This window comes from Sebastes fasciatus, chromosome 6 (assembly GCF_043250625.1).
Source record: "Sebastes fasciatus isolate fSebFas1 chromosome 6, fSebFas1.pri, whole genome shotgun sequence".
NCBI lineage: Eukaryota > Metazoa > Chordata > Actinopteri > Perciformes > Sebastidae > Sebastes > Sebastes fasciatus.
Genome location: NC_133800.1, coordinates 37,974,677 through 37,988,832, shown reverse-complemented (window position 1 = coordinate 37,988,832; position 14,156 = coordinate 37,974,677). Strand labels below are relative to the sequence as shown.

The 14,156-nt window shown below is 39.8% G+C and overlaps 1 protein-coding gene across 12 annotated transcripts in view; it reads right to left on the bottom strand.

Moving 5' to 3' along the window:
• Positions 1 to 11,703, bottom strand: part of fhip2b (FHF complex subunit HOOK interacting protein 2B) — a 21,432-nt gene extending 9,729 nt beyond the window's left edge. For 6 of the 12 annotated variants that reach the window (XM_074639713.1, XM_074639712.1, XM_074639714.1 and 3 more), the window contains exons 1-9: positions 11,534 to 11,703; positions 10,228 to 10,306; positions 10,058 to 10,143; positions 9,107 to 9,190; positions 8,872 to 8,976; positions 8,619 to 8,738; positions 7,467 to 7,736; positions 1,079 to 1,278; positions 786 to 903 (exon numbers count right to left, since the gene is read on the bottom strand). In XM_074639713.1, the coding sequence (XP_074495814.1) occupies positions 786 to 903; positions 1,079 to 1,278; positions 7,467 to 7,736; positions 8,619 to 8,738; positions 8,872 to 8,976; positions 9,107 to 9,190; positions 10,058 to 10,143; positions 10,228 to 10,306; positions 11,534 to 11,584 (1,113 nt within the window). In that variant the 5' untranslated portion in view covers positions 11,585 to 11,703. The remainder of the gene's footprint in view (positions 1 to 785; positions 904 to 1,078; positions 1,279 to 7,466; positions 7,737 to 8,618; positions 8,739 to 8,871; positions 8,977 to 9,106; positions 9,191 to 10,057; positions 10,144 to 10,227; positions 10,307 to 11,533) is intronic. The other 6 variants (XM_074639715.1, XM_074639719.1, XM_074639717.1 and 3 more) reach the window with 2 other exon arrangements.
• Positions 11,704 to 14,156: the final 2,453 nt, after the last annotated feature.

Here is a 14,156-nt window from a genome sequence, read left to right as displayed (position 1 = left end):
CCCTAAACGAGTATACACCCTAAACCAATACACACCCTAAACCAATATACACCCTAAACCAGTGCACACTGTCTAAACCAGTACACACCCTAAACCAGTATACACCCTTAACCAATACACACCCTAAACCAATATACACCCTAAACCAGTATACACTCTAAACCAGTATACTCTAAACCAGTATACACCCTAAACCAGTATACACCCTAAACCAGTATACACTCTAAACCAGTATACTCTAAACCAGTATACACCCTAAACCAGTATACACCCTAAACCAGTATACACTCTAAACCAGTATACTCTAAACCAGTATACACCCTAAACCAGTATACACTCTAAACCAGTATACTCTAAACCAGTATACACCCTAAACCAGTATACACTCTAAACCAGTATACTCTAAACCAGTATACACCCTAAACCAGTATACACCCTAAACCAGTATACACCCTAAACCAGTATACACCCTAAACCAGTATACACTCTAAACCAGTATACTCTAAACCAGTATACACCCTAAACCAGTATACACTCTAAACCAGCATACACCCTAAACCAATATACACCCTAAACCAGTATAAACTCTAAACCAGTATACACCCTAAACCAGTACACACCCTAAAACAATATACACCCTAAACCAGTATACATTCTAAACCAGTATACACTCTAACCCAGTACACACTGTCTCTAAACCAGTATACACCCTAAACTAGTACACACTCTGAGACAGTGTGTGTGTGTGTGTGTGTGTGTGTGTGTGTGTGTGCAGGTGTGTGTACCTGAGGAGCTTCTTTCATCAGGTGATCCAGGAAGTCCAACCAGGAGAAGAAGTTGGTCATGTGATCAGAAGCAGGTGACTCTGACCTGAGATCAGAGCTGCAGCGAGAGAACTGAGAACTGAAGACATAGACAAGAATACTGCAGTACTACTGTTATCATACTACTACTACTACTACAGTACTACTGTTATCATACTACTACTACTACAGTACTACTGTTATGCATAGAGTCAGTAGAATCTGTATGTAGCCTGCTAGCTGGTAGCATGTGTGTGTGTTATAGTGTGTGTTACCTCCAGGGTGTACGGGGCCAGCTCTGGACCTCCGTAGGATCCAGAGCCTCCAGAGGCAGCAGGGAGTAAAGCTGCAGCAGCCTCCCAGCCAGCAGCTCTCCCAGCTGGGTCTGATGGGACAGGATGTCCTCTGAGGACTCAGACTGAAGAGAAGACAGCAGCAGGAGGCTCTCATGAGCCTTCAGACACACCGAACCCTTCTGAGGAGACACAACATGACCACATCAACTACTCTATAATACTGCTTCCTGTTATCAACTACTAGATAATACTGCTTCCTGTTATCAACTACTAGATAATACTGCTTCCTGTTATCAACTACTCTATAATACTGGTTCCTGTTATCAACTACTAGATAATACTGCTTCCTGTAATCAACTACTAGATAATACTGCTTCCTGTTATCAACTACTCTATAATACTGCTTCCTGTTATCAACTACTAGATAATACTGCTTCCTGTAATCAACTACTAGATAATACTGCTTCCTGTTATCGGCTACTCTATAATACTGCTTCCTGTTATCGGCTACTCTATAATACTGCTTCCTGTTATCAACTATTATATAATACTGCTTCCTGTTATCAACAACTAGATAATACTGCTTCCTGTTATCGGCTACTCTATAATACTGCTTCCTGTTATCAACTATTATATAATACTGCTTCCTGTTATCAACTACTAGATAATACTGCTTCCTGTTATCAACTACTAGATAATACTGCTTCCTGTTATCGGCTACTCTATAATACTGCTTCCTGTTATCAACTATTATATAATACTGCTTCCTGTTATCAACTACTAGATAATACTGCTTCCTGTTATCAACTACTAGATAATACTGCTTCCTGTTATCAACTACTAGATAATACTGCTTCCTGTTATCAACTACTAGATAATACTGCTTCCTGTTATCAACTATTATATAATACTGCTTCCTGTTATCAACAACTAGATAATACTGCTTCCTGTTATCGGCTACTCTATAATACTGCTTCCTGTTATCAACTATTATATAATACTGCTTCCTGTTATCAACTACTAGATAATACTGCTTCCTGTTATCAACTACTCTATAATACTCCTTCCTGTTATCAACTACTAGATAATACTGCTTCCTGTTATCAACTACTCTATAATACTCCTTCCTGTTATCAACTACTAGATAATACTGCTTCCTGTTATCAACTACTATATAATACTGCTTCCTGTTATCAACTACTAGATAATACTGCTTCCTGTTATCGGCTACTCTATAATACTGCTTCCTGTTATCAACTATTATATAATACTGCTTCCTGTTATCAACTACTAGATAATACTGCTTCTTGTTATCAACTACTATATAATACTGCTTCCTGTTATCAACTACTCTATAATACTCCTTCCTGTTATCAACTACTATATAATACTGCTTCCTGTTATCAACTACTCTATAATACTTCTTCCTGTTATCAACTACTATATAATACTGCTTCCTGTTATCAACTAGTATATAATACTGCTTCCTGTTATCAACTACTCTATAATACTGCTTCCTGTTATCAACTTCTGGATAATACTGCTTCCTGTTATCAACTACTCTATAATACTTCTTCCTGTTATCAACTACTCTATAATACTTCTTCCTGTTATCAACTACTAGATAATACTGCTTCCTGGTTTCAACTACTATATAATACTGCTTCCTGTTATCAACTACTAGATAATACTGCTTCCTGTTATCAACTACTATATAATACTGCTTCCTGTTATCAACTACTCTATAATACTGCTTCCTGTTATCAACTACTCTATAATACTGCTTCCTGTTATCAACTACTCTATAATACTGCTTCCTGTTATCAACTACTATATAATACTGCTTCCTGTTATCAACTACTAGATAATACTGCTTCCTGTTATCAACTACTCTATAATACTGCTTCCTGTTATCAACTACTCTATAATACTGCTTCCTGTTATCAACTACTAGATAATACTGCTTCCTGTTATCAACTACTATATAATACTGCTTCCTGTTATCAACTTCTGGATAATACTGCTTCCTGTTATCAACTACTCTATAATACTTCTTCCTGTTATCAACTACTCTATAATACTTCTTCCTGTTATCAACTACTAGATAATACTGCTTCCTGGTTTCAACTACTATATAATACTGCTTCCTGTTATCAACTACTAGATAATACTGCTTCCTGTTATCAACTACTCTATAATACTGCTTCCTGTTATCAACTACTATATAATACTGCTTCCTGTTATCAACTACTAGATAATACTGCTTCCTGTTATCAACTACTCTATAATACTGCTTCCTGTTATCAACTACTATATAATACTGCTTCCTGTTATCAACTACTAGATAATACTGCTTCCTGTTATCAACTACTATATAATACTGCTTCCTGTTATCAACTACTCTATAATACTGCTTCCTGTTATCAACTACTAGATAATACTGCTTCCTGTTATCAACTACTAGATAATACTGCTTCCTGTTATCAACTACTATATAATACTGCTTCCTGTTATCAACTACTCTATAATACTGCTTCCTGTTATCAACTACTAGATAATACTGCTTCCTGTTATCAACTACTCTATAATACTGCTTCCTGTTATCAACTACTAGATAATACTGCTTCCTGTTATCAACTACTCTATAATACTGCTTCCTGTTATCAACTACTAGATAATACTGCTTCCTGTAATCAACTACTAGATAATACTGCTTCCTGTTATCAACTACTAGATAATACTGCTTCCTGTTATCGGCTACTCTATAATACTGCTTCCTGTTATCAACTATTATATAATACTGCTTCCTGTTATCAACAACTAGATAATACTGCTTCCTGTTATCGGCTACTCTATAATACTGCTTCCTGTCATCAACTATTATATAATACTGCTTCCTGTTATCAACTACTAGATAATACTGCTTCCTGTTATCAACTACTAGATAATACTGCTTCCTGTTATCGGCTACTCTATAATACTGCTTCCTGTTATCAACTATTATATAATACTGCTTCCTGTTATCAACTACTAGATAATACTGCTTCCTGTTATCAACTACTAGATAATACTGCTTCCTGTTATCAACTACTAGATAATACTGCTTCCTGTTATCGGCTACTCTATAATACTGCTTCCTGTTATCAACTATTATATAATACTGCTTCCTGTTATCAACAACTAGATAATACTGCTTCCTGTTATCGGCTACTCTATAATACTGCTTCCTGTTATCAACTATTATATAATACTGCTTCCTGTTATCAACTACTAGATAATACTGCTTCCTGTTATCAACTACTAGATAATACTGCTTCCTGTTATCAACTACTCTATAATACTCCTTCCTGTTATCAACTACTAGATAATACTGCTTCCAGTTATCAACTACTCTATAATACTCCTTCCTGTTATCAACTACTAGATAATACTGCTTCCTGTTATCAACTACTATATAATACTGCTTCCTGTTATCAACTACTAGATAATACTGCTTCCTGTTATCGGCTACTCTATAATACTGCTTCCTGTTATCAACTACTAGATAATACTGCTTCCTGTTATCAACTACTATATAATACTGCTTCCTGTTATCAACTACTAGATAATACTGCTTCCTGTTATCAACTACTAGATAATACTGCTTCCCGTTATCAACTACTATATAATACTGCTTCCTGTTATCAACTACTAGATAACACTGCTTCCTGTTATCAACTACTATATAATACTGTTTCCCGTTATCAACTACTAGATAATACTGCTTCCTGTTATCAACTACTCTATAATACTGCTTCCTGTTATCAACTACTATATAATACTGTTTCCCGTTATCAACTACTAGATAATACTGCTTCCTGTTATCGGCTACTCTATAATACTGCTTCCTGTTATCAACTATTATATAATACTGCTTCCTGTTATCAACTACTAGATAATACTGCTTCTTGTTATCAACTACTATATAATACTGCTTCCTGTTATCAACTACTCTATAATACTCCTTCCTGTTATCAACTACTATATAATACTGCTTCCTGTTATCAACTACTCTATAATACTGCTTCCTGTTATCATCTACTAGATAATACTGCTTCCTGTTATCAACTACTAGATAATACTGCTTCCCGTTATCAACTACTAGATAATACTGCTTCTTGTTATCAACTACTATATAATACTGCTTCCTGTTATCAACTACTCTATAATACTCCTTCCTGTTATCAACTACTATATAATACTGCTTCCTGTTATCAACTACTCTATAATACTGCTTCCTGTTATCATCTACTAGATAATACTGCTTCCTGTTATCAACTACTAGATAATACAGCTTCCCGTTATCAACTACTAGATAATACTGCTTCCTGTTATCAACTACTATATAATACTGCTTCCTGTTATCAACTACTAGATAATACTGCTTCCTGTTATCAACTACTATATAATACTGCTTCCTGTTATCAACTACTATATAATACTGCTTCCTGTTATCAACTACTAGATAATACTGCTTCCTGTTATCAACTACTATATAATACTGTTTCCCGTTATCAACTACTAGATAATACTGCTTCCTGTTATCAACTACTCTATAATACTGCTTCCTGTTATCAACTACTATATAACACTGCTTCCTGTTATCAACTACTAGATAATACTGCTTCCTGTTATCGGCTACTCTATAATACTGCTTCCTGTTATCAACTATTATATAATACTGCTTCCTGTTATCAACTACTAGATAATACTGCTTCTTGTTATCAACTACTATATAATACTGCTTCCTGTTATCAACTACTCTATAATACTGCTTCCTGTTATCAACTACTCTATAATACTGCTTCCTGTTATCAACTACTATATAATACTGCTTCCTGTTATCAACTACTCTATAATACTGCTTCCTGTTATCATCTACTAGATAATACTGCTTCCTGTTATCAACTACTAGATAATACTGCTTCCCGTTATCAACTACTAGATAATACTGCTTCCTGTTATCAGCTACTATATAATACTGCTTCCTGTTATCAACTACTAGATAATACTGCTTCCTGTTATCAACTACTAGATAATACTGCTTCCCGTTATCAACTACTATATAATACTGCTTCCTGTTATCAACTACTAGATAATACTGCTTCCTGTTATCAACTACTATATAATACTGTTTCCCGTTATCAACTACTCTATAATACTGCTTCCTGTTATCAACTACTATATAATACTGCTTCCTGTTATCAACTACTAGATAATACTGCTTCCTGTTATCGGCTACTCTATAATACTGCTTCCTGTTATCAACTATTATATAATACTGCTTCCTGTTATCAACTACTAGATAATACTGCTTCTTGTTATCAACTACTATATAATACTGCTTCCTGTTATCAACTACTCTATAATACTGCTTCCTGTTATCAACTACTCTATAATACTGCTTCCTGTTATCAACTACTATATAATACTGCTTCCTGTTATCAACTACTCTATAATACTGCTTCCTGTTATCATCTACTAGATAATACTGCTTCCTGTTATCAACTACTAGATAATACTGCTTCCCGTTATCAACTACTAGATAATACTGCTTCCTGTTATCAACTACTATATAATACTGCTTCCTGTTATCAACTACTAGATAATACTGCTTCCTGTTATCAACTACTAGATAATACTGCTTCCCGTTATCAACTACTATATAATACTGCTTCCTGTTATCAACTACTAGATAATACTGCTTCCTGTTATCAACTACTATATAATACTGTTTCCCGTTATCAACTACTAGATAATACTGCTTCCTGTTATCAACTACTCTATAATACTGCTTCCTGTTATCAACTACTATATAATACTGTTTCCCGTTATCAACTACTAGATAATACTGCTTCCTGTTATCAACTACTATATAATACTTCTTCCTGTTATCAACTACTATATAATACTGCTTCCTGTTATCAACTACTCTATAATACTTCTTCCTGTTATCAACTACTATATAATACTGCTTCCTGTTATCAACTAGTATATAATACTGCTTCCTGTTATCAACTAGTATATAATACTGCTTCCTGTTATCAACTACTCTATAATACTGCTTCCTGTTATCAACTTCTGGATAATACTGCTTCCTGTTATCAACTACTCTATAATACTTCTTCCTGTTATCAACTACTCTATAATACTTCTTCCTGTTATCAACTACTAGATAATACTGCTTCCTGGTTTCAACTACTATATAATACTGCTTCCTGTTATCAACTACTAGATAATACTGCTTCCTGTTATCAACTACTAGATAATACTGCTTCCTGTTATCAACTACTATTGTCCATGTTTCCCCACCGGCCCTTTAACTGACCTGACTCTTGGTGAGCTGCAGCAGAGCCGACAGCAGACCGGGCTCTGATTGGACAGGGCTGCAGGCAGATGAATCTGACTGGACAGGGCTGCAGAGACCGGACTCTGATTGGACAGGGCTGCAGGCAGATGAATCTGATTGGACAGGGCTGCAGGGACCGGACTTTGATTGGCTGGAGATTGGCGGTGTCTCTGTCCTGTGATTGGAGGCTTGAGTGCAGGGCTGTGATTGGTCAGAGGCTGGTGTCCTGGCTGCTGGTTGGTCCAGAATCTGAAAACACAGAATGACTGGTGGTTTAGTTAGTTAGTTAGTTAGCTGGTGGTTTAGTTAGTTAGTGAAGCTGGTGGTTTAGTTAGTTAGTTCGTTAGCTGGTGGTTTAGTTAGTTAGTGAAGCTGGTGGTTTAGTTAGTTAGTTAGCTGGTGGTTTAGTTAGTTAGTGAAGCTGGTGGTTTAGTTAGTTAGTGAAGCTGGTGGTTTAGTTAGTTAGTTAGTTAGCTGGTGGTTTAGTTAGTTAGTGAAGCTGGTGGTTTAGTTAGTTAGTGAAGCTGGTGGTTTAGTTAGTTAGTTCGTTAGCTAGCTGGTGGTTTAGTTAGTTAGTTAGTTAGTTAGTTAGTTAGTTAGCTGGTGGTTTAGTTAGTTAGTTAGTTAGTTAGTTAGCTGGTGGTTTAGTTAGTTAGTTAGTTAGTTAGCTGGTGGTTTAGTTAGTTAGTTAGTTAGCTGGTGGTTTAGTTAGTTAGTTAGTTAGTTAGCTGGTGGTTTAGATAGTTAGTTAGTTAGCTGGTGGTTTAGTTAGTTAGTTAGCTGGTGGTTTAGTTAGTTAGCTGGTGGTTTAGTTAGTTAGTTAGTTAGCTGGTGGTTTAGTTAGTTAGTTAGTTAGCTGGTGGTTTAGTTAGTTAGTTAGTTAGTTAGCTGGTGGTTTAGTTAGTTAGCTGGTGGTTTAGTTAGCTGGTGGTTTAGTTAGTTAGTTAGTTAGTTAGCTGGTGGTTTAGTTAGTTAGTTAGTTAGCTGGTGGTTTAGTTAGTTAGTTAGTTAGCTGGTGGTTTAGTTAGTTAGTTAGTTAGCTGGTGGTTTAGTTAGTTAGTTAGTTAGCTGGTGGTTTAGTTAGTTAGTTAGCTGGTGGTTTAGTTAGTTAGTTAGTTAGCTGGTGGTTACCTCTAAGACGGATCTGAGCGTGTGCGGATCCTGTTTGACTCTGGAGCAGACGACCAATAAGAACTGAGCTTCCTCCTTCTCAGTGTGGGAACCAGGAAGTGCACAAAGACGAATCAGCTTCTAGAAGCAGAGCAGAGGTGATGTCAGACGGTGACATCATCAGCACAGTGACAGGGGAGTCACATGACTGACACCAGGTGGGACCCTAGTAACTGACTGTTTCACACCAGGTGTGACTACATCCTGTGTTTACCTGTACAGGTCTGTAGACGTTGACCAGCTGCAGCAGAGGCTTCTGGATCTGAGACAACAACTTAGAGAAGAACATCAAGACCTGCTGAACCATGCCTGGAGGATACTGAGGAGGAGGAGGAGGAGGAGGAGGAGGAGGAAGAGGAGGAGGAAGAGGAAGAGGAGGAGGAGCAGATGTAAACATGAGTGTAAATACAGCCTGAGTAGAATCCTCCTCTATTAGAATCTCTTGTTACCTGAGCCTTCCCCAGAGTACACAGAGTCTCCAACAGTTTGTGTTGCAGTAGATACTCCAGACATGGCCCTGTGTCCTCCACGGCCTGCAGATCGATACACCAATACATTCATCAATACACCGATACACCAGTCAATACATCAATATATCAATCAATACACCAATACATTAACCAATACACCTGTTCAGGTGTGTGTCCAGGTGTGTGTTCAGGTGCATGTTCAGGTGTGTGTTCAGGTGTTTTTCCAGGTGTGTGTTCAGGTGTGTGTTCAGGTGCATGTTCAGGTGTGTTTTCAGGTGCTTTTCCAGGTGTGTGTGCAGGTGTGTGTTCAGGTGTGTGTTCAAGTGCGTGTTCCGGTGTGTGTCCAGCTGTGTGTTCAGGTGTGTGTCCAGGTGTGTGTTCTGGTGCATGTTCAGGTGTGTGTTCAGGTGTGTGTTCCGGTTTGTGTCCAGGTGTGTGTCAAGGTGTGTGTTAAGGTGCGTGTTAAAGTGCGTGTTAAAGTGCGTGTTAAGGTGTGTGTTCAGGTGTGTGTTCAGGTGTGTGTTAAAGTGCGTGTTAAAGTGCGTGTTAAGGTGTGTGTTCAGGTGTGTGTTCAGGTGTGTGTTCCGGTTTGTGTCCAGGTGTGTGTCAAGGTGTGTGTTAAGGTGTGTGTGTTAAAGTGCGTGTTAAAGTGCGTGTTAAAGTGCGTGTTAAGGTGTGTGTTCCGGTTTGTGTCAAGGTGTGTGTTAAGGTGTGTGTTAAAGTGCGTGTTAAAGTGCGTGTTAAAGTGCGTGTTAAGGTGTGTGTTCAGGTGTGTGTTAAAGTGCGTGTTAAGGTGTGTGTTCAGGTGTGTGTTCAGGTGTGTGTTCCGGTTTGTGTCAAGGTGTGTGTTAAGGTGTGTGTGTTAAAGTGCGTGTTAAAGTGCGTGTTAAGGTGTGTGTTCAGGTGTGTGTTCAGGTGTGTTTCAGTCACCTGTTGTTTCTCCTCGTACACCAGGATGTCCAACATCTGTTTGAGACGCCAGGGGATCTCTGTCTGTTTGACAGGACGACTGTCATCTACACACAGACAGACAACGGGTGAATGTGATTGGCTGCTCAGGTGAACAGGTAACTCAGTGTCTGCAGGTTGAAGCTCCTCACCTGTAGTCTCTATGTAATAGTTGGTTATTGATTTCCAATGATCCACGAAGGACTCCAACAGGTCCACTGTAGGCTCCCTCTGAGAGACAGACAGGTAGAGAGACAGACAGGCAGAGACAGACAGACAGGTAGAGAGACAGACAGACAGGCAAAGAGACAGACAGACGGGTAAGAGAGACAGACAGGTAGAGAGACAGACAGGACTTTCAGTTTCAGTAATCACATGTAGAAACACGGTGGTGTTTGTGTTGTTATGACGACTGAAGGAGGATGAAATTGTGATGTCATCAACATGTTAACAGATCCTGAGTGACCTCTGACCTCTACAGCTGTTTAATCACTACATGTGTGAGGACAGCTGATCACATATATTGATCTTTAACCTGATCAATCAGAGACAGTTACTGTCTCACATTCACTGAGCGTCTGATCATGTCTGAACACCTGGACACATTCCTCCACCTCCACGTCCACCTCCACGTCCACCTCCACGTCCTCACACACCTGCTGCAGGTAAACACCACACACCTGGAGGAGCTAGCTTTAGCTGCTGTTAGCTCCATGATAGCTTCACTACACAGACAGACAGACAGACAGACAGACAGACAGACAGACAGACAGACAGGAAGAGGACAGACAGACAGACAGACAGACAGACAGACAGGAAGAGGACAGACAGACAGACAGACAGACAGACAGACAGGAAGAGGACAGACAGACAGACAGGAAGAGGACAGACAGACAGACAGGAAGAGGACAGACAGACAGACAGACAGACAGACAGACAGACAGGAAGAGGACAGACAGACAGACAGACAGACAGGAAGAGGACAGACAGACAGACAGACAGAGAGACAGACAGACAGAGAGACAGACAGACAGGAAGAGGACAGACAGACAGACAGACAGACAGAGAGACAGACAGACAGACAGACAGACAGACAGGAAGAGGACAGACAGACAGACAGACAGACAGACAGGAAGAGGACAGACAGACAGACAGACAGACAGACAGGAAGAGGACAGACAGACAGACAGACAGACAGGAAGAGGACAGACAGACAGACAGAGAGACAGAGAGACAGACAGACAGACAGACAGACAGAGAGACAGAGAGACAGACAGACAGACAGACAGACAGACAGACAGAGAGACAGAGAGACAGACAGACAGACAGACAGGAAGAGATTCTTTATCTTTGTTAAACTTTGTCCTGTCTCTAGCTAACAGAGCTAACAGAGCTAACAGAGCTAACAGAGCTAACAGAGCTAACAGTAGCAGACTTGTTGTCCTCAGAGTGTCTCACCGTCTCCAGAGCGGTCAGCAGCAGACTGCCCAGCCGGCTGAACGCCTCCATCAGTCCGTTAACCCGTTAACCCGGTTAGTTCCCGGTTAGCAGCATGTTGTTGACTCCACTAACAGCTGACTGCTCAAACTACCACATATCAACATCCGGGGACACGTTTCAAAATAAAAGAACACTATCCGAGTGAACTGTATCACATCCGGTTTCAGAATAAGAGCTTCGCTGAGACAAGGCCAGTTTATTGATAAAGCAAGGGGCCCAAACTTCTCCCTTGGAGGGCCAAAACTGGAACTCAATGGTGGGCCACGGGCCAAAATGAAACACCTCTTGTATTGTATTGTTAAGATGCCAAATGGTGCTAGCATCCCAAGTTCCCATGTATACTGCATGTTTTCCCCCAAACTGCATAGGATTATTCATTCACGGTTTATTTAATAGGGACCAATACAATGTGCATAGACAAGTTAAAAACAGCTCTCTGATGCCAGTATCATGGTGCTTATAGCGGATGCTTATGTGCAACACCTGTCTCTAGAAGGCTTTTAGTGAAAATAAGAGATTAAAACAGGAATGGGAAAATAAATAAATACAATAAAGCACACATTTAAAAACATTACATGTAAAAACTAGACATGAGTTCAGGTTTGTCGCTGAATTAACCAGGATTTGGTTTCTCTCTTAAAGGTGGTAAAGTTTGCAGCAGATTTTAAGTGACCAGGTAGCGAGTTCCAACACTTCACTCCTTTCACACAAAAAGCTGTCTGAGCAAAAGATGTTCTGCAGAATTGAACTTTACAGTCGCCTCTTGAAGCTGCTCTGGTGGATCTGCTGCAGCTCTGTAGTCTCATGATGTATTTACAGAAAGGCAGAGGAGCAAGTCCGTTCAAACATTTAAACACAAGCTTTACATAATGAAAATCAATAAAGTTTGCAAAACTTAACATCTTATATTTACTCAGAATGCTGCAATGATGGGACCTCAATGATGGGACCTTAATGATGGTACCTCAATGATGGGACCTTAATGATGGGACCTTAATGATGGTACCTCAATGATGGGACCTTAATGATGGGACCTCAATGATGGGACCTTAATGATGGTACCTCAATGATGGGACCTTAATGATGGGACCTTAATGATGGTACCTCAATGATGGGACCTTAATGATGGTACCTCAATGATGGGACCTTAATGATGGTACCTCAATGATGGGACCTTAATGATGGGACCTTAATGATGGTACCTCAATGATGGGACCTCAATGATGGTACCTCAATGATGGGACCTTAATGATGGGACCTTAATGATGGGACCTCAATGATGGTACCTCAATGATGGGACCTTAATGATGGGACCTTAATGATGGTACCTCAATGATGGGACCTCAATGATGGTACCTCAATGATGGGACCTTAATGATGGGACCTTAATGATGGTACCTCAATGATGGGACCTCAATGATGGGACCTTAATGATGGTACCTCAATGATGGTACCTCAATGATGGGACCTCAATGATGGGACCTTAATGATGGGACCTCAATGATGGGACCTCAATGATGGGACCTTAATGATGGGACCTTAATGATGGTACCTCAATGATGGGACCTCAATGATGGTACCTCAATGATGGGACCTCAATGATGGGACCTCAATGATGGTACCTCAATGATGGGACCTCAATGATGGGACCTTAATGATGGTACCTCAATGATGGGACCTCAATGATGGGACCTCAATGATGGTACCTCAATGATGGGACCTCAATGATGGGACCTTAATGATGGTACCTCAATGATGGTACCTCAATGATGGGACCTCAATGATGGGACCTTAATGATGGGACCTTAATGATGGGACCTCAATGATGGGACCTTAATGATGGTACCTCAATGATGGGACCTTAATGATGGTACCTCAATGATGGGACCTTAATGATGGTACCTCAATGATGGGACCTTAATGATGGTACCTCAATGATGGGACCTCAATGATGGTACCTCAATGATGGGACCTCAATGATGGTACCTCAATGATGGGACCTCAATGATGGTACCTCAATGATGGGACCTCAATGATGGGACCTCAATGATGGTACCTCAATGATGGGACCTCAATGATGGGACCTTAATGATGGGACCTTAATGATGGTACCTCAATGATGGGACCTTAATGATGGTACCTCAATGATGGGACCTCAATGATGGGACCTTAATGATGGTACCTCAATGATGGGACCTCAATGATGGGACCTTAATGATGGTACCTCAATGATGGGACCTTAATGATGGGACCTTAATGATGGTACCTCAATGATGGGACCTTAATGATGGTACCTCAATGATGGGACCTCAATGATGGGAACCTCAATGATGGGACCTTAATGATGGTACCTCAATGATGGGACCTCAATGATGGGACCTTAATGATGGGACCTTAATGATGTTACCTCAATTGCTTTTTGTCCAAGATTTTCAGGGCCCTATTATAAAGTGGGCATGTCTGTAAAGGGGAGACTCGTGGGTACCCATAGAACCCATTTACAGTCACATATCTGGAGGTCAGAGGTCAAGGGACCCCTTGACAAATGGCCATGCCAGTTTTTCCCCACCAAAATTTAGCC